Here is an 18,648-nt window from a genome sequence, read left to right as displayed (position 1 = left end):
TGTCGTCGGTCATTCTGGGCCGGTCACATAGCCAGCCAGAACTATAAAATATTTATTATAAACACATAAAATGCAATTTCTGTTATTTTAACTGCCAACACTAATATCACAAAATTTTAAAAGATAATAGCTCCACAAAAAGAAAAAATATGGTCACAAAAAGTGAGAGTATCCTTGGAGAACCCTCATAAATGAAGGATAACGACTGACTGTCCCAAAAAATATTAGCGTATGACAAATATTCTATCACCCAAAATGATAACCTATTTTTCCTAGATTGTATCTAAGTAATGGAAAGTTTTATTGAAGAAAAGTTGGTTAATTCAATATGTTGCGATGATTAACCGCATTTGTCTCAAATATTTTTTGGTAGAATATACTTGGGTGATAGAGAAATCAGTGATTAAAGTTTTACCTGCGCCGGGCCAGACATTGTGGCCCACGGAGCTGCCTACTAGAATCATACGGGCCAGAATGTCTGGCCTACAGAGTGGTAAGAGTTAAAAACTATGGTCCTTTCTATCATATCGCTCACTCCTTTCAAGAACGTCATAAATCAAAAATCGACAAATTTCAGTTGTACATGTTTTTGGAATACCCAGAAAATGTATTATAATCCAGCAAAAGAGGCATATTTTTTACTTGATATTAACTCACTAAAGGGCAGAAAATGTTGTTTTTGCATTTTGAAGAAAATGTATTGTTTAATTATTTTTTTTGAAATACACTAAATAATTTTCAAATGGAGAAAAAACCTTCAGATTTTACCTTAAAAGATCTGTTGCACAGTAAAAAGTTTAATAAGTGGCTTGATATTTATTTTTAATACATTGTGTTATACTTTTAAACATTAAAAACTTTCTTCTGAAAAATCAAGTTTTTTGATTTATGACGTTCTTGAAAGGAGTGAGCGATATGTGGAGGTCCTCACCAAAACGTTACATTTCAATTATAAATGATTTTAAGTAATCAGGAATGCTTGTAAAATTGTTATGTTTTGGTATGATTTAATGATTTCATATTGGTTTAACACAGGATCGGTCACGTTTTGTCGCAACTTTCATAATATTTTGATAGAATACAGTAAACAGAACCGATTTGCATTTAAATGATTTTTTGTGCAATATTGAAAATGTAACTTTTAGGTGAGGACCTCCACATTTATTTTCTTCGTACCACAAAAGACACATTATAAATAATATTTAATTGAATTTAGATCGTCTTCTTTGATTTCATATTGGTTTAACACAGGATTTGTCCGCCTCCGTAGTGTAATGGTCAGCACGTTCGGCTACCGTTCTGGAGGTCCCGGGGTCGATTCTCAAGGGGGGTAAAATAAATATAAGTGATTTTTTCACTGTCATATTTATTCAATATTACCCTGGACTGGTACCTGAAGCGGAGGGCTGATCACCTTTCCTTCATGTGTAAACGATCAAGATAACACTGCGTTTATATGACGCAGTGCCCTATGCACCATTGGGGTGCGGATAAGGGTTTTATTATTATTATTATTAATACAGGATTGGTCACGTTTTGTCGCAACTTTAATTAAGATTTCGATAGAATACAGTAAACAGAACAGATTTGCATTTAAAGGAGTTTTTGTGCAATATTGGAAATGTGACTTTTTGGTGAGGACCTCCACATATGGAGTTCAAAAACTGCCTCTTGTGTCGGCTGCCAGCTCCATTGCATCTTCCCAAGTCAGAATTGTCAATAGTGGAGGTCCAATGCAGTGGAATTCTTGTAAATCTTGCAAAAAATCTTGGAATCTTGTAAAAGAGGCGAGCTTAGTTGGGTGAAGAGATCGGGAGACAGAAAATAATGAAAATTAATATAATAGGTCTTTATTATTTTAAAATTTTATAAAGATACTTTACAGAACAGTAACTTAAATACATTTACATTAATGACTAAGAATGAACAGGTATTTGTAACATCCAGTTACAATATTTCACATATCGCTCACTCCTTTCAACAACGTCATATATCAAAAATAGTCAATTTTCAGTTGTGCATGTTTTCGGAATGCCCAAAAAATGTACTATATCCCAGCAAAAGCGGCATATTTTTAACTTAATATTTACCCGCTACAGGGCAGATAGTGTTGTTTTTGCATTTTGAAGAATAGGTATTGTTTGATTATTTTTTTGAATATACTAAATATTTTTCAAATGGAGTAAAAACCTTCAGGTTTTACCTAAAAAGATCTGTTGCACAGTAAAAAGTGCAATAAGTGGCTTGACATTTATTTTTAATACATTCTATTATATTTTTAATCTTTAAAAACGATCTCCTGATAAATCAAGTTTGTTGATATATGATGTTATTGAAAGGAGTGAGCGATATGTAGTAATTTAATATAAATACCTGGAAGAGGGGCGGTAGGGAGGAAAAGGGGAAGAGAGGAAGATCAAAGCTCAAGACCAAGACAAGTTATGTGAACATTATGACACATTACGATATGAATATCGACTTGGTTGTCCAGCAGTGGAGAGATATATGGTTAAGTAATAAGAGGAATGTTCTTTGAGATGGTTTGGACATGTTTCGATCCAGGGCAATGTTCATTAAATATTCCAGTAAAAAAATTATTTCATTTTAGCACATCAAAGTTTAAGTAGCCCCGTTCTACGGTACTTAAAAATTAAAAAAAAAAGATAAAAAAGAAAAGTAAAAAGTTTTGAGTTGACCATTTGTGAGAAATATATAAAGTTACAATTTGAAGATACGATTGTCATTATTTTCAGACGATACAGCGCGCTATGAAGGATCGAGTCTGGAGCGGACAGGACTTGGACGACAGACAGAGGGGACCCTCGCAGAGAAGCAGTGCGCACACTTATAGAAGCACAGGTGCTGGAGGTTTGAAATTCTGTTTTGTAACGTAGAGAAACACACCAAAATCCGAATGAATCTCCTGCTGGCTTCCGCTGGAACCTCGGACAACACTCCACCATTAGTCCCTGCATTGTGCTGTCTTTAGAGCCCCCGAAATGAAGAGGCCTGTGATCTCTTTCACCTGGTCGGTCCATCAGATTGAAGATCTACCTCTAGCTTTCTGACCTTCTAGGCCTCCGGTTATCACAAGCCTCTCCATACTGTACTCCCAGATCTAAAACAGAAGCATCTAGGCTTCCTGACAGACCTTCTCTTGCAAGCATTTTTTAAAAACTAAGTTGTAAAATTTATTGAGTGAACAATATATTATTTGCTTTTCTGCAGGCTGGGAGCGGCACTACACAGGCCTGTCGGACTCGGAGCTGTCGGGCAGCCGGGCGGGGGCGCGCGGGCGGCGCGGGGGCCGCGGCGCCGGGGAGGCGCGCCCCCCGCCCGGGCCCGGGGCTGCGCCCCCCCACGCGCAGGACCTGCCCGACTCGGACATGGAGAGCGTGGCCAGCAGCGCCTTCTCCACGCAGAGCGAGCGCCCCAGGGCGAGCCACCACAGGGACCATGGACACCTTCAGTCAGTCACTCCTCCATAATACTAACTTATTTACTTCAGACTTCTTCTTGTGTCCAGTATTGAACAAAGGCCTCCCTCTTGGACTTCCCCAGTTTTCTTTTGGACGCTACTTTCCTAATGTCATCGGACCATCTTGTCCATAATATATCCAATCCACAATACTATTCTACCCAAAATACTACTTTAGTATAGTTAGTCATCATTAGTTTTCTTAGTGTAATGGTCAGCACGCTCGGCTACCATACTGGAGGTCCCGGGTTCGATTCCCAGGGGGGGTCAAATAAATAAATGTGATTTTTTCATTCTTATATTTATTTAATATTACCTTGGACTGGTACCAGAAGCGGTGGGCTGATCACCTTTCCTTCATGTGTTAACAACTATCAAGATAACACTGCTTTTATATGATGCAGTGCCCTATGCACCATTGGGGTGCGGATAAGGGTTTGAATTAAAAATGAATAGTTAGTCATTCTTCCATAATACTTTCTTAATTCAGCCATCTTCTTGTGTCCAGTATTGAACAAAGGCCTCCCTCTTGGACTTCTCTGTTGAACGCGACTCACTTCACGTTTTGATGTCATCGGACCATCTTGCCTGGGACCTACCCATGTTTTTTGTCCTGTTCAAAGCCTTCAGTCTATAGTACTATTCTATTATATTATACTATAGTATAGTCAGTCACTCTTCTATAATACTTAATTCTTCTATAATACTTTCTTCTTGTGTCCATTATTGAACTAAGGCCTCACTCTTGGACTTGTTCCAATCTTCCAGTGCAAGCCTGCTACTTTTTTAATGTCATTGGACAAACTTGTCCGGGCCTACCCACGCTTCTGCGTGCTGTTCTAGGCCTTCAGTCAATAAAACTGTTTTATTCTATAATACTTCTAGTGTATAGTCAGTCACTTTTCCATAATACTACTACAGTATAGTCAGTCACTCTTCTACCTTGTACTATCTGTTTCGATTATTGTGTGAAGAAATAATCTAGGTTTATTTTGAGTTCACCTCCGTAGCGCAGTGGTCGGCGCGTTTGGCTACCGTGCTGGAGGTCCCGGGTTCGATTCCCAGGAAGGTCAAAATAAATATGGCCGATTTTCACTCTCATATTTATTTAATATCACCCTGGACTGGTACAAGAAGCGCAGGGCTGATCACCTTGCCTTCATGCAATTTACGATCAAGATAACACTGCGTCGCTACGATGCAGTGCCCTATGCACCATTGGGTGCGGATAAGGGTTAGAAGAAGATTTTGAGTTCAGAAAGGTGTTTTGATATGGTTTCGAAATGCGATCTCTCAGACAAGTGTGTGCAAAATGATGTATGATAGATAGATGTTCAAATGGTGAAGTAAGGAAAGAGTCCAAGGCTCAGATAAGCTTCATCTTTTTTCCTGATTTGTAGCAGTTTTTCCATCGAAAGGTAGTCCAAACTAATCTTTGGATAGGATGGCTTTGTCAAATATACTCGTAGTTACATATAGTAAGATGTTAAAATAAGTACTGAAAAGTAGAAATCATAGCGGATGATCAAAAATTAATTAAATTTTATTTTATAATGTGTCTTTTGTGGAATGAAGAAAATAAATGTGGCGGTCCTCACCTAAAAGTTCTTCTTCTCCGTCTTAATCTTCATTGCTGAGGGTTGTGACCCTTGCAGAAGCAATGACTCTTCTCCAGTTATCCCTTGACTGCGCTGCACGTAGCGCTCCAACCACTGAGGTGCCTGCTGCTGCCTTAATTTGATCGGTCCATCGTGTGGGGGATCTTCCTCTCCCTCTCTTTCCCTCCAGGCTACCGATCACAACTAGGCGTTCCAGGCTATCCTCGTTGCCACGCGCAACGTGTCCAAAGAACTGGAGAATCCGTCGGGTACAGATATTGGCCAGAGACAAGCCATCCAAGCGTAGTTCCTGGCGAATGGACTCATTGGTGCGTCTAGCTGTCCATGGAATTCGGAGCATGCGCCTCCAACACCACATTTCGAAGGTATCAATTTTTCTCCTTTCTGCTGCTTTTATAGTCCATGTTTCAGCAGCATAGAGAAAAATGGAGTGGACCAAGCTCCTGACAAGCTTCATCTTGGTGTTGTTACTCACACCCCGGTCTTTCCAAATTTTGTCTAGCTTAGACATGGCACTTTTGGCGATGGCGATACGACGTCTAATCTCTCCTTCACAAGTTCCTTCATTGCTGATTTGAGATCCAAGAAACTGGAACTCGTTTATTATCTCTAAACCTTCCAGTGAGTTCCCGAGATCACCAAACTTCTTAGATCGATCTATGATCACGATCTTGGTCTTGCTTTGGTTAATCTCTAGTCCCAGTGCCTTGCTCTCAATCTCTACTCGTTTAAGGAGATCTACCATCTCTTTTGGGTCTTTGGCCAGAAGTGTTGTGTCGTCCGCATATCGTATATTGGACAGCTTTACGCCACCAATGGACACTCCTCCATTCCATTCGTAGAGAGCCCTGCGCATGATGTATTCCCCATAGATGTTAAACAGGTCAGGGGAGAGTATGCATCCCTGTCTTACACCTTTCTCAGTGGGGAAGCTTGCAGTGTTTATGCCATTGATTCTTACGATTGCCTTACTTTGGGCATAAAGTCCATGGATGAGTTTTATCAAATGGGATGGGACTCCCATCTCCATGAGTACTTTCCACAGATGTTCCCACTTCACGCAGTCGAAAGCTTTTTTGTAATCGATAAAGCATAAAACTGTTGGCGTCAGGAACTCTCGGCTTTTTTCGATCACTTGGCGGATGTTGAGGATCTGCTCTCTTGTTCCTCTTCCTTTCACAAAACCAGCTTGTTCCTTTGGTATTTGCCATCCAATGTAACTGTGTAATCGTGCTTTTAGAACATATAGCATTATCTTGCTGGTGTGAGAGATAAGTGCTATTGTCCTATAGTTTTCACACTTTTTGGATGAGCCTTTTTTGTGAAGAGGAATGAAAACAGATTCAGCCCATTCCTGAGGCCATGTTCCCGTTCTCCATATGAGGTTGCAGAGATCCAGCACTGTTTTTATGCCCTTATCCCCTAGTTCTTTTAGAAGCTCGGCCTGTATGCAGTCATTGCCGGGGGACTTGTTGCATTTTAGTTTTTTCAGTGCATTTCGAATCTCTTCTTCCAAAATGTCGGGTTCCATGGTTTGATTCTCAAAGGAAGGACTTCCTGCTGTTGAGGTCTCGGCATATAGTCCGGAGCAGTAACCTCGCCATCTCTCCAAGACGCTGCCAATGTCCGTCAGAACGCTTCCATTTTGGTCCTCTATTGCCCATGTCTGAGGTTTGAAGGCACGGGTTAAGAGTTTAACCTTTTGGAAAAGATCCTTTGTAGTGACGCTATTCGCTTTATCTTCTATCTCAGCACAGATATCCGAAATTTGTTTATTTTTGTCTCGTCGGCAATGTCTTTGTATATCTTTATTGAGCCTAGAGTATACATTTCCAATATTGCACCAAAAAAATCATTTTAATGCAAATCTGTTCTGTTTACTGTGTTCTATCAAAATATTGATTAAAGTTGCGACAAAACGTGACCGATCCCTGTGTTAAACAAATGTGAAATCATTAAATTGCATCAAACGTAATAATTCTATAAGCTAGAATTCCTGATTACTTAAAATCATTTATAATGGAAATGTAATGTTTTGGAGCCTGCCTCCATAGTGTAATGATCAGCACGCTTGGCTACCGTACTGGAGGTCCCGGGTTTGATTCCCAGGGGGGGGGAGCAAATAAATATAAGTGATTTTTTTCACTCTAATATTTATTCAATATTACCCTGGACTGATACCTGAAGGTAGGGCTGATCACCTTTCCTCCATATGTTGACGATCAGGATAAACTGCGTTTAAATGATGCAGTGCCAGTGCAGATAAGGGTTAGAAGAAGATGAAGATAACTGTTTGAAATTAGTTTTTTTAAGTGTGTGATAATAATTCAATTTATAAACTTCCAGTCAGCTTCACCACCAATATAGTCTCCCCGCTTCTTTTCCCGTCTCCTCGAGTAGATACCATTCCTCCTCTTCTTCCACTGACCCCGCAGCACCAACCACACGCAGAAAGCTCCCCCCCGTTCACCTTCCCGACCACATCATCAGAATGGTCCAGAACAAGATCCTCAACGAAAAGATCCACTTGAAAGAGAACTCGCCTCAGCCAAGAAGGGAGAAGAAGAAAATGAACAGGAGCAGGTCGAGCACTACGCTCAGAGAACGAACCAGAAAGTATTATCTGAACAGGAGTATGAGTGCTACTGGACGGGAATCTAGTGATCCTAGCAGTGATTATTCAGGCACTCCCATAATCACAAATCACTATAAACTTACCCAAGATCAAAATGAATTTATCGTTAACATTGATCTTAATAAAGGAAGCAGTATTCAGAGAGATACAATGGGTAGCTTTGACTGCATGGAAACTAAAATCGATACTCCATTTCATAAAATTACAGACATTGATGAAAAAAGGACTGTTTTCCCAAAAGACATTAAAAAAGATGCTACATTTGACGAAGTAAGTGATCTAGATGTCAAAAGCGATATGCTAGATCATATAATTCAGCAGTTAAGTGTTGACAAGTCTCCAAGTGAAGATTTTAAACTATCCAATACAATTAAGGAGTTAATTGATGTGAAACATGATCAATTTGAGCTGAATCCTAAAAATAAAAAATTGCGAAGTCATTTCTTTATATCTGAAGGACGAGTCATCGATATTTCTTACGATTCTGATACCGGATGGGTGTCTAAAGGATCCGATATGTGCTTGAACTTCGATCGCATCAAAATAAAGAAATCAGACAAAATATTATATGAAGACCGAAGTGATTTAAGGAGCTTGGAATCGTCCTTTGAAACCGAGGATCAAAAATATCCTCCCGACGGAGAAAAGGCAAATCGTGACATTAATGCCAGGGGAAGTCTTGAAGGAAAGAGTGCGCGAAAACACTCAAACTTGTACGGGTATGATAGCGAATGTAGTGGAGCAGAGACTGAAATACATTTATCAAGTTTTGATGCTCCAAGTACAAGTGGAACAGCTGAAATGTCCAAACAACCGTCAGTTGAAACTCGAACAAAAATCGGACAAACATCTTCTCCGAGATATCGAAACAGAGTCAAAAATCTCTCTCAAGAAGAATCTAATGACAGACTCAATAGCGTAGACTCGATCAGATCTATCATTGATGAAGTCAGAAATGAGTTTCTTGAAAAGGCAACTAAAGAAAGAAAGTTATCCCTCAAACTCGCATCCAGTTATGAAAATGATGTAAATACTTCTGGAAATGAAACCAAAGTTGAAAAAAATGAATGTGAAGATTCACCAAATAAAAAAACTGCTAAAGATGATGGCAATATGGCAGAACATAGAGTAAGGGAAAGTTGTCATAATAAATCAAAAGATTCCAACAAATATTGTAAAAGACAGGATTCCAATGAGAGTGATTCACCTTTTCTTTTTTTAAAGTGCATCTCCCCGAGAAACTCTTTGACATCGGAACAAAATCGAGAAGACAAGAATGTCTTAGAAGTTCAGAAAAACGATTCAAGAAAAGACAAGAAGCTAGCTTCAATAGACAAAAGTTCAGCCGAAGACTATTCTGATGATGTTTTTATGACTGAAGAAGAACTGCGCGCCAGTGCTAAAAGATTCTCCAACAGAAGGCAGAGCCTCAGTACTGGTGACATACCAAATTATGTAGAAAATAAAATGAATTCGTACGATCACACAGCTTCCATGGGCTCTTTAACCGGTGAAAGAGAACCAAACAAGAGAATGAGTTCAGTTTCCATCAATGACACTCCGGAATACTTTGAATATTCAGCCTTCGGGAGCTCCGGGAGCTGCGACCTACCCTCGAAAGATCCCCTCCCATCCATCATCAAAAAACACTCAGTAAAATATCCTCCCAATAATGAAGCTAGTCATAATAGTTCAGCTAGAGTCAAGGTAAGAAATTCCAGTAACAATAATGCTAATAACTCTGTCGCTTTGTCCCCCCAACCCGCAACGCCCGACAACGCCCGACGTCAATCCGGACTGCCGCAACTCAAAACCCTGCAATCGCTCGCCGCCGCCAACACCTCATCCGGCCGGAAACCATCGTCGTCGTCTGCTAAAACCGCTGGCAAAAAACCCTCCATCAAACGGTCCAACTCTGCCAAAAAACCCGGCCCGAAAAAACCCGGTACCAAATCGCCAAAATCGTCTGTGAAAAAACCCGCTGCGAAATCAAACAATAACAGCGAGTACAGAGATGGTGGAAGCCACAGCGAAAGAGGAGAACGGACTAGTCAGAGAGATAGAAGAGACGGACACAGATCGCAGTTTACGAGAAGTTTGAGCAACGCTGATGTTCCACCTGAAGACAAAACAGGTATGATCAAAAAAATCTTGAAATTTATTTTCAACATCAGAACTTTTTAAGATTTTGCACACAATATTTTAAGTGGCCGAATCTTTGTTCTTAAATCTCTGTTTTGTCCACATAGAAGTTATGACGTATATATTTTTATTATTATCAAAATCTCAGCATAAATGAAGAAGGAAGTCTTGTTTTTTTTGTTAGATGGGATTTGCAATTATTATTTACTTTGCTTGCCATGTTTTTCTCGGTCTTCCTCTGCTTCTTTTCCCACTAACATTCGCCTCATAAATTTGTTTTACCGTTCTTTCGTCACTCATTCGTTCCACATGTCCAAACCATCTCAACAAAGACCGAGAAAAACATGGCACGATCAGGTATGCCAAATACTTGAAAGTGGTCAGGTTAGGAGTCGTAACAATCGGCGGGTATGTATGAGGAGATGCATGAACGTGGAAGAGGCGAATAATGTTTGCAAGGACAGAGTGGTGTGGCGCTCTATTCTCTCTGCCTACCCCTGCGGGGAAGCGGCGTGATGGTTAGTTAGTTAGTTAGTTTTATTTACTTTGCTTATTATTTACAAGCTTTATAGATCATTAAGTGGATTTTTGTTTCTTCTAGCTAAAGAATATTTAATTTTAATCTGTGTTGGGAACATGAGGGATAATCTATTGTGGGCCAATCAGGAACTTCTTAGCATTTGCTCATTGCTGGGAGGAAACCACGTAAAACTCCTCAGGAGAAGCCAGACTATTGACTAATGTCAACAGACCTCCCGTCCCACTAGAAGAGAGTTCAGCATTTTGTATCCTAAATTGGTTTATGGTACCAATGTCATTCACTATTTTTAGCATATATTTTACCAAGGAAGTCTTGCTTGTCAATCTTGTGTATTATCTTGTGTTAATGTTACATGTATCCGTCGTCCGCCTCCGTAGTGTAGGTCAGCACGTTCGGCTACCATTCTAGAGGTCCCGGGTTCGATTCCCAGAGGGAGTCAAATAAATATAAGTGATTTTTTCAATCTAATATTTATTAAATGTTACCCTGGGCTGGTACCTGAAGCGGAGGGCTGATCACCTTTCCTTTGTGTGTTAACGATCAAGATAGCACAGTGATTGTATAATGCAGTGCCCTATGCACCATTGGGGTGCGGATAAGGGTTTGAATTGAATTAATGTTACATGTATAATAAGTGATCACTTAAAACAGTCTATGGCAGATCGTAAGCCTTGTAAATATAATTTTGTTGATATATATTTTGTAAATACTTTGGTAACATTGAACCACTTCCATTCTCCTGAAAAAATGGCATTTGTGTAAAGGTACTCCCATGGTCTCCATAGTGTGGAGGTTGGTGTGTTTGGTTGCCGTCCCGGGTTAGATTCCCAAGGGAAGGTTAAAATAAAAACTTTTTAAAAATTAGCTCAGCGCAAAGACCAATTCTTAACCCACCAATTCCAGACGGCAGTCTGAGCGACACGGCCGTGTGCATGCGCAACACGCCCAACAGCAGCAACAGCGGCGGCAGCGGGGGCGGCGGCGGCAGCGGCGGGGGCGCCGCCAGCTCGGGGGGCGGCGGCGGCCAGCTGCCCGCGGAGCCGCTGCGCGCGAGCGCGCACTTCGGCAACATGGGCAAGAAAAGTAACTCCACCTCGCAACTGTCGGCAACAGGTAAGGTCGCCCCACTCTGACACCGATTCGGGCCCAAAATTTTTAAACACATCAGTTGAAATACATTATAATATTGAATTGTTGGGTAATATATCCAAGATTAAACAAGGTTTATTTGGTGAGGAATGAAGAGATAAGGCGTAGGACGCAGCAAATCTTGGTCACAACTGTCGTCAAGAAAAGGCGATTCAGTTGGCTTGGCCATGTACCCCGCATGCCTCCTAAGAGCCGCCATCAAGCTCGCCTCTTCAAGGCATCAGGTTCCCGACCACTGCTGACAATTCGTCGGCAGTTCTCGTCAGAACTTCGGGACGCGGATCTGACTTGGGAGGATGCAAGGCTGGCAGCCGACAGAAAAGCCTGGAGACAGTTTGTGGACTCCATATGCTCCACCTAGGGAGCGGATATGGTTTAATTAAATTATTTGGTTGAATTCTACATTTATTTATGTGTATGTTAATACGTGACGCGTTTCGTCTTCTTAGGACATTATCAAACACATAATACGCCAATTACCCGACAATTCAATATGGAATTCTACCAACTGTCGCAGTTACAATGAATACATTCTAATATCGTTAATAAATGATTGCATTTTGTGTAAAATTGTGTCTTTAAAAAAAATAGGGCTACTAAAGACATCTTTCAGATACTAATGCGTTCAAAATCAAAATGTATAGTTACAAAATTTTGAGTCCACGGTGTGTTCATTCGATTGGGCTCAAAATTTTGAAACATATCAGTTAAAATACATATTGATATAGTTAATAATTTATTGCATTGTGTGTAAAAAGAAGTCTTTGAAAGAAATACAGCTACTAAGTTTGATCATCTTTCTGACACTTATTAATTGTTACATAAATTTAAAGTTTAAATTCCCAAAGTGGTCTATATTGACCCCCAGGGGTCTATGACAACTTGCAAGGAGTCTATGTTTTAATTTGAATTTAAAATATAAATGTATAAAACCTAACATGTGTGGTTCAAGTAACACTACATATACCGGCTGTCATAAGTTAATGAATTTGATAAAAATCAATATCAAGTAAGGCAAGGGGTCTACGAGATAAAAGAGTTTGGGAACCTCTGATTTAAACCATATCTGTTCAAATATATTTAAATATTGTTTATAATTGATGATATTGTGTGCAGAATGGTGTTTTTTATATTAAAAAAAGAGCTACTCAGGCTGTCCATCTTTTTGACACTAATTTGTTACACACCGAGTGGGGAAGAACAATGATCTAGTGTTTGGCCCAAAGCTCGCTAGTTCTGAAATCTATCAACGCTCCAGCCCTGGATAGGTTTCAAAGCTCTAGAACTTAAGCCAAACACTCGAACTCTGAGTTTGAGTATTGAAACCTAACTAACTAACTAACTAACCATCACGCCGCTTCCCCGCAGGGGTAGGCGGAGAGAATAGAGCGCCACACCACTCTGTCCTTGCAAACATTCTTCGCCTCTTCCGCGTTCATGCATCTCCTCATACATACCCGCCGATTGTTACGACTCCTAACCTGACCACTTTCAAGTATTTGGCATACCTGATCGTGCCATGTTTTTCTCGGTCTTCCTCTTATTAATAATTCATTCTTCCTCTTATTAATAATAAACAAATGAATGATAATTCATTTAAGTATTGAATAAATTAAAAATATTAACAATCGATGGCATTGTGTGTAAAAGGATGTTAAAAATGTGTTGTTATAAAATTTTGGCCCCAATTGGGTGTGTTTACCCGACTGGGCAAACATTATGACACATATAATTTATTGATACATTTTGATATTGATAACGATTATTATTTTTTGACATCTCATCAAAGATGAAGAAGAATATGGAAGTCTGGGCATTTACGGGGCTTACGACCGTCATAGGCTGGTTTAAGTGATCACTTTACACACGTGTAACATTCACCAATTCTACCCATTATTGACAACCACACTACTCAAATTCTTGGAAGTTCTATATATATGAACCAATTTTGAAACCTTGTTCATGAATCACTAGAACTTCACTAGAGACATCTATTGGTGAGATGTAAAGAAGCTTTTTATTCCAGCCTATGACGGTCGTAAGCCCCGTAAATGCCCAGACTTCCATATTCTTCTTCATCTTTGATGAGATGTCAAAAAATAATATGAAAATAGCTCCTGTAATTGGAGATAATCCAGATTTTGTGAACAAGTATTTGGACACACTCAAAATGTTGTTGATAACGATTGATGGCATTGTATGTAAAACCATGCCTTTTAAATAAAAAAAGCTATCAAGGTCACTATTAAAAATGTGACCTTATGATAATAGGTTATGAGTGACCCAGTGATAATGGGTTACCATGTGATAATGGGTTATGAGTGACCCTGTGATAATGGATTATGAGTGACCCTGTGATAATGGGTTATGATTGACCTTACGATAACGGGTTACGAGTGACCCTGTGATAATAATTCTGTACTAAAGATGTCGTACATAGTAGATTGTGTTGAATACAATCTATTTACTGAACTCATTATTTTTAGAACCATCAGAGATGTTTTTAGATTCTTTTTGGAATTCTGTCACATATATCTTGCTAAGAAAACATTTAGTTGAAACGAGGTATCATTCAATTCATGTGTGGTTTTATAAAATAACTGTAAAATACAATAATTGTCAGCCAAAGTTTGTAGAGTCAAATCGATGTGTCTAAGTTCTACAAAAATCTCATCAAATGATTCTAAAAATGACTAGTTAGTAGATTGTAATCAATGTAATATATACGACAATTCATTAGACTTTGGTATTCTTTACAATTATTACATAAGGTTTTGAAACTATTGACCAATTGATTTTGGCTAGTTGTCATATAAGACTTTCATTATTATTTTTAAACTTTTATATAAATATTTCAAGTTTTTACACAAAGTTAAAAATACAGTAAACAATTGATGTTTGTTGGAAAAAAACGTCATATGTAAAGGGATTGATCATTATATGAAACATATGACTTACTCCAACAGACCCTTCAATATACATACATGAACTCAAATAATTATAAACAAATTATAACTATTTATATATACAGTGAGTTATAATTTAATTACATTTTTTACTTTTAAATATTAAATATATTTCATGTTGATTTTTCAGGGTATCATTAATATTATTATTTAATTCGTTTAGGAACTGCTTATATATTTTTAAGACGCAGGTTTCATGTTACTGGCAAGAAAATATTTGATTGTCAGATTTAAAGAGGGAAAATTGAATTAGGAATGTAAAAGATGCTCTCCTTCCAAAAATGTATCCCAATATTTCCTTTTAAAATATGGTTTTTGAAATATATTCAAGGCTGACAAAAATAAATTATTAATTGAAAATTAATCTTGTTTATACGGACACTAAACTATGGTAAAATTCATAGATAACGTCTCAGCGTCTCAGAGGATTGTGTTGAAACGTTTCTAATCAAGTAGTTTGAATCAATTCTCTTCTTTACTACGACGATTTCTATGCATTTTGCCATTGACAATTTTTCATATTATTTGAGGTTATGTTGTTTTTCTCCTATAATCTTACTATATTTTTGACAACTCAGAAGTATTTTGATGAGGGATAATGAATTAATCTATCTGTGCGATGAATATCAGCCTTGGATATATATTTTTTAATTAAATATTTTATTTTATTTTATATATATTAAATAATGAAATGATTGATTTAAATGTGACACAAATTGCCCCTTCCCTTCTGCACATCACCCTTCTTCGGCCTTCGTATTCAATATCGTCTATTACAATATAATCTGCCTTCTCAACAGATTTTTCTATTTTCTTCTACCATTTTTTTTCTCAGCCAGACGAAGCAAGAAATGTATTGGATTGTTCGCATTTATCTATGGATTATCATATTTTAAAAATTCTACATATACATAAAATTCTACATATATATAAATCGCTGGTTAAATGCCAAAGGGCTACAAGGCAAAAAAATATAAATCTTTATTCTAAAAATGGTATCTAATTCGTCAACATTTTTACATTAAAAAAAAAAACACCCATGATTCTAGTCTATTTCATTATGAATCATGGGTGTCTTTTTCGAATATGAAAATTTTGACAATTTAAACACCATTTTTGGAATAAAGAGTTTAATTTATTTTTTTGCATTGTGGCCTTTTGGCATTTAACCAGCGCTCATATTTTGGTGATCACGAACCATTAATATCAGTTTTAACAACTGAAGCATCACTATGTCGGATTGTGGTCCCGTGGTTAGTGTCGCAGACTCTCGAGTCAGAGTTTCTCGGTTCGAACACACTCTACCACATTTGATACCTATTTCTAATAATGAGCCTCTTAGGCTCACAGAAATAGTATGACATTGAAGTATTTTTAAATACCTACTTCTCTTTAAAACAAAATCAGTCTTACCAACTTCAGCTGCTTCAGTAGCAAATATTATTTTATTATCTTATTTTTAAATGAATATTTTTAATACAAATTTGTATAGTTGTATTTCCCTTGAGATATTTTCTTTTTTGTGTATCTCTCACACCAAATATCTCTTTTAATTTATTTTTATTTACGAATATCGTGTTCATACATCTGAATATCTGAATAACATATCCCTCACTCCTATCAACAACGTCATATATCAAAAAACTTGATTTTTCACGAGATCGTTTTTAAAGTTAAAAAATAAAATGAAATTTATTTAAAAAAAATATCAAGCCATTTATTTAACTTTTTACTGTACAACTAATCTTTTTAGGCAAAACCTGAATGTTTTTTCTCCATTGGAAAAATATTTAGGCTATTTAAAAAAATGATTAAACAATACCTTTTCTTCAAAATGCTAAAACAACACTTTGTGCCCTGTAGCGGGTAAATATTAAGTTAAAAATATGCCGCTTTTACTGGGATAAAGTACATTTTCTGGGCATTTTGAAAACATGCACAATTGAAAATTGATGATTTTTGATATATGACGTTTTTGAAAAGAGTGAGTGATATCTCTGAATTACATGCTTGGTACAGACGGAATGCATATGACGGCTGTAATTTTTTTCTGTATTGTCTCTGGTCCATCACGTTCACGTATGAATTTTAACACGCCGTATGATTTAGTGTTGACGTTCGTGTCACGAATGTGAAAGAGCGGTGTAATATTAACCAATTAGTGGTCCCCGCCATCCCAAAATTTAAACGTGAACTTGACGGAACAAAATTACAGCCGCCATATGCATTCCCGCTCCTTCTGTAGCCGCCATGACAGGATAAAGCATAGATAAATGCATCTGAAAGATCCGAACATGTCGTGTTTTGTCCGTGGACGATTTGAATACGCGGGCTAGCGTTTGTTGGTTGGGTTTTGCTTATTTGCTGCCATCTGTGTGCCGCATTCTCCAGGTTCCAACACTGTCCGTCCACGTCTTCCTTGAGAGTTGGAATTAATTTGTTTTGGAACATTGAAAATGGCGAACGTCTTCGTGACTGTGGTCTGTTGTGCGCGTATCACAATTTAACAAATTCGAGTAACACCCCATCGCGGGTGTTGTATTTGAAATTTGAACTTGTAACAAGTCGCAATTAAATAAAAATACCATCATTTAAAACTTCTTCTTCTGATTTGTTTAGTTAACAGGCCTTGTGGCCTGTTTTTAAAAGGGTTTAAAAGTTTTTAAAATTAACCTCCTGCGATGTCGATTCCCAGCTGTCGATCCATCTCTTTGGTGGTCTGCCCGGGAGTCTTCTACCTTGGGATTAGCCGTTCAGTGCAATGTGGGGGAGTCTAGATGATTCTATTCTCCTCACATCCACAAACCATATAATACACACCATATAATTACTCATGAATCAGAACCTAAAATCTGGTGGTGTCAAAAGTCTGCGTAATCAGAGGGCATGGTTAGATCTATGGATGGGAAGGAAGCTAGGATACAAGAGTATGGCGTTCCATCCTCTCTACCTACCCCTGCAGTGAAACTGCGTAATGGTAGTAGTAGTGCTATGACTCCTACTACTAAATCACATAATATCTCGCTATCTGTGCCCTTCTTCCATCCAGTTGAAATCGTCAAATTCTCTATCTAAACAATCATACTCTATAACTAACCATGGCACCGCTCCTCTGCAGGGTTAGGCAGAGAAAAAATACCTGACCACGCCCATGTTGCATTCTTTCCTTAAATCAATCATCATTCGACCATCTGCCATACAAGATTTCGTGGCACATTTCTCTGAGAGAACGCATCTCGACTGCGTTCAGTCTACTTTCATCCTTATTTTGCCAACCCCACGCTTCACTTCCACACTCTGGGAAATAATCAATTTAATATTAATATGCCTAAGTCTAAGTTTAAAATATGCAAAGAAAATAATATTCATAACTTAATTTGTCAATTTGCATTTAAATAAATAAAAAAGTACCTACCCATTCTTTTTTCTAATACTGCTGTCACAACAGACCCCGGTTATAAGACAGAGAGTTAATTGCAAGTACCAACGAAGAGATGGACGAACCGGATTATATGTGGAACATTGAGAATACATCCAAACAAGGTAGGTGTATTGTTATCTGTAGTCTGCAATTGCAAAAGTTAAGAAGGAAAAAAAATGGAGTCCGATTTTAGCGAGCGGGCAAATTGGGAAACAATTTAATTCCATCTATGTACGTTTTAAGGCTGTTCATACTATCAGTTTTAAGGCGATTTTGTCTTTATAGTGTCTGATTCGTACCTGCTTATTGTTGCAGGGTCTAAATTTGAGTTTATGGGTTTAAACCTAGTCTGAAATATCTTGATAACTGACTTTTTTTTAAATAGATACATTATTTTAATGATATATATTACAGCTCTTTAGGCATAGCCTGTGTTGAGCCGAAATACTTACATATTAATACAATATATATATTTTTTTAATTAATAATAATAAATAAAACCCTTATCCGCACCACAATGGTGATAGGGCACTGTGTCTTATAAACGCAGTGTTATCATGATCGTTTTACACATGAAGGAAAGGTGATCAACCATCTGCTTCAGGTGCCAGTCCAGGGTGATATTGAACAAATATTAGAGTGAAAAAATCACTTATATTTATTTGACCCCCCTCTGGGAATCGAACCCGGGACCTCC

General features: G+C 38.0%; 2 protein-coding genes across 2 annotated transcripts in view; both read left to right on the top strand.

Annotated features, from left to right (window-relative positions):
• The window catches only part of LOC148311481 (uncharacterized), a 36,545-nt gene extending 24,724 nt beyond the window's left edge, over nucleotides 1-11,821 (top strand). Inside the window, exons 10-13 of the mRNA XM_088256575.1 lie at nucleotides 2,754-2,868; nucleotides 3,229-3,469; nucleotides 9,736-9,866; nucleotides 11,319-11,821. Of these exons, the coding sequence (XP_088112701.1) occupies nucleotides 2,754-2,868; nucleotides 3,229-3,469; nucleotides 9,736-9,866; nucleotides 11,319-11,548 (717 nt within the window). The 3' untranslated portion in view covers nucleotides 11,549-11,821. The remainder of the gene's footprint in view (nucleotides 1-2,753; nucleotides 2,869-3,228; nucleotides 3,470-9,735; nucleotides 9,867-11,318) is intronic.
• A 6,203-nt stretch (nucleotides 11,822-18,024) lies between these two features.
• LOC148311480 (regulating synaptic membrane exocytosis protein 4-like) overlaps nucleotides 18,025-18,648 on the top strand; it is a 41,674-nt gene continuing 41,050 nt past the window's right edge. Inside the window, exon 1 of the mRNA XM_088256574.1 lies at nucleotides 18,025-18,073. Within this exon, the coding sequence (XP_088112700.1) occupies nucleotides 18,025-18,073 (49 nt within the window). The remainder of the gene's footprint in view (nucleotides 18,074-18,648) is intronic.

The sequence above is a fragment of the Brachycentrus maculatus genome, unplaced genomic scaffold (genome assembly GCF_059751285.1).
Source record: "Brachycentrus maculatus isolate JH-2025_06_01 unplaced genomic scaffold, ASM5975128v1 h1tg000064l, whole genome shotgun sequence".
NCBI lineage: Eukaryota > Metazoa > Arthropoda > Insecta > Trichoptera > Brachycentridae > Brachycentrus > Brachycentrus maculatus.
The sequence above is the reverse complement of the archived record's forward strand: the minus strand, read 5'-3'. Positions and strand labels throughout refer to the sequence as shown.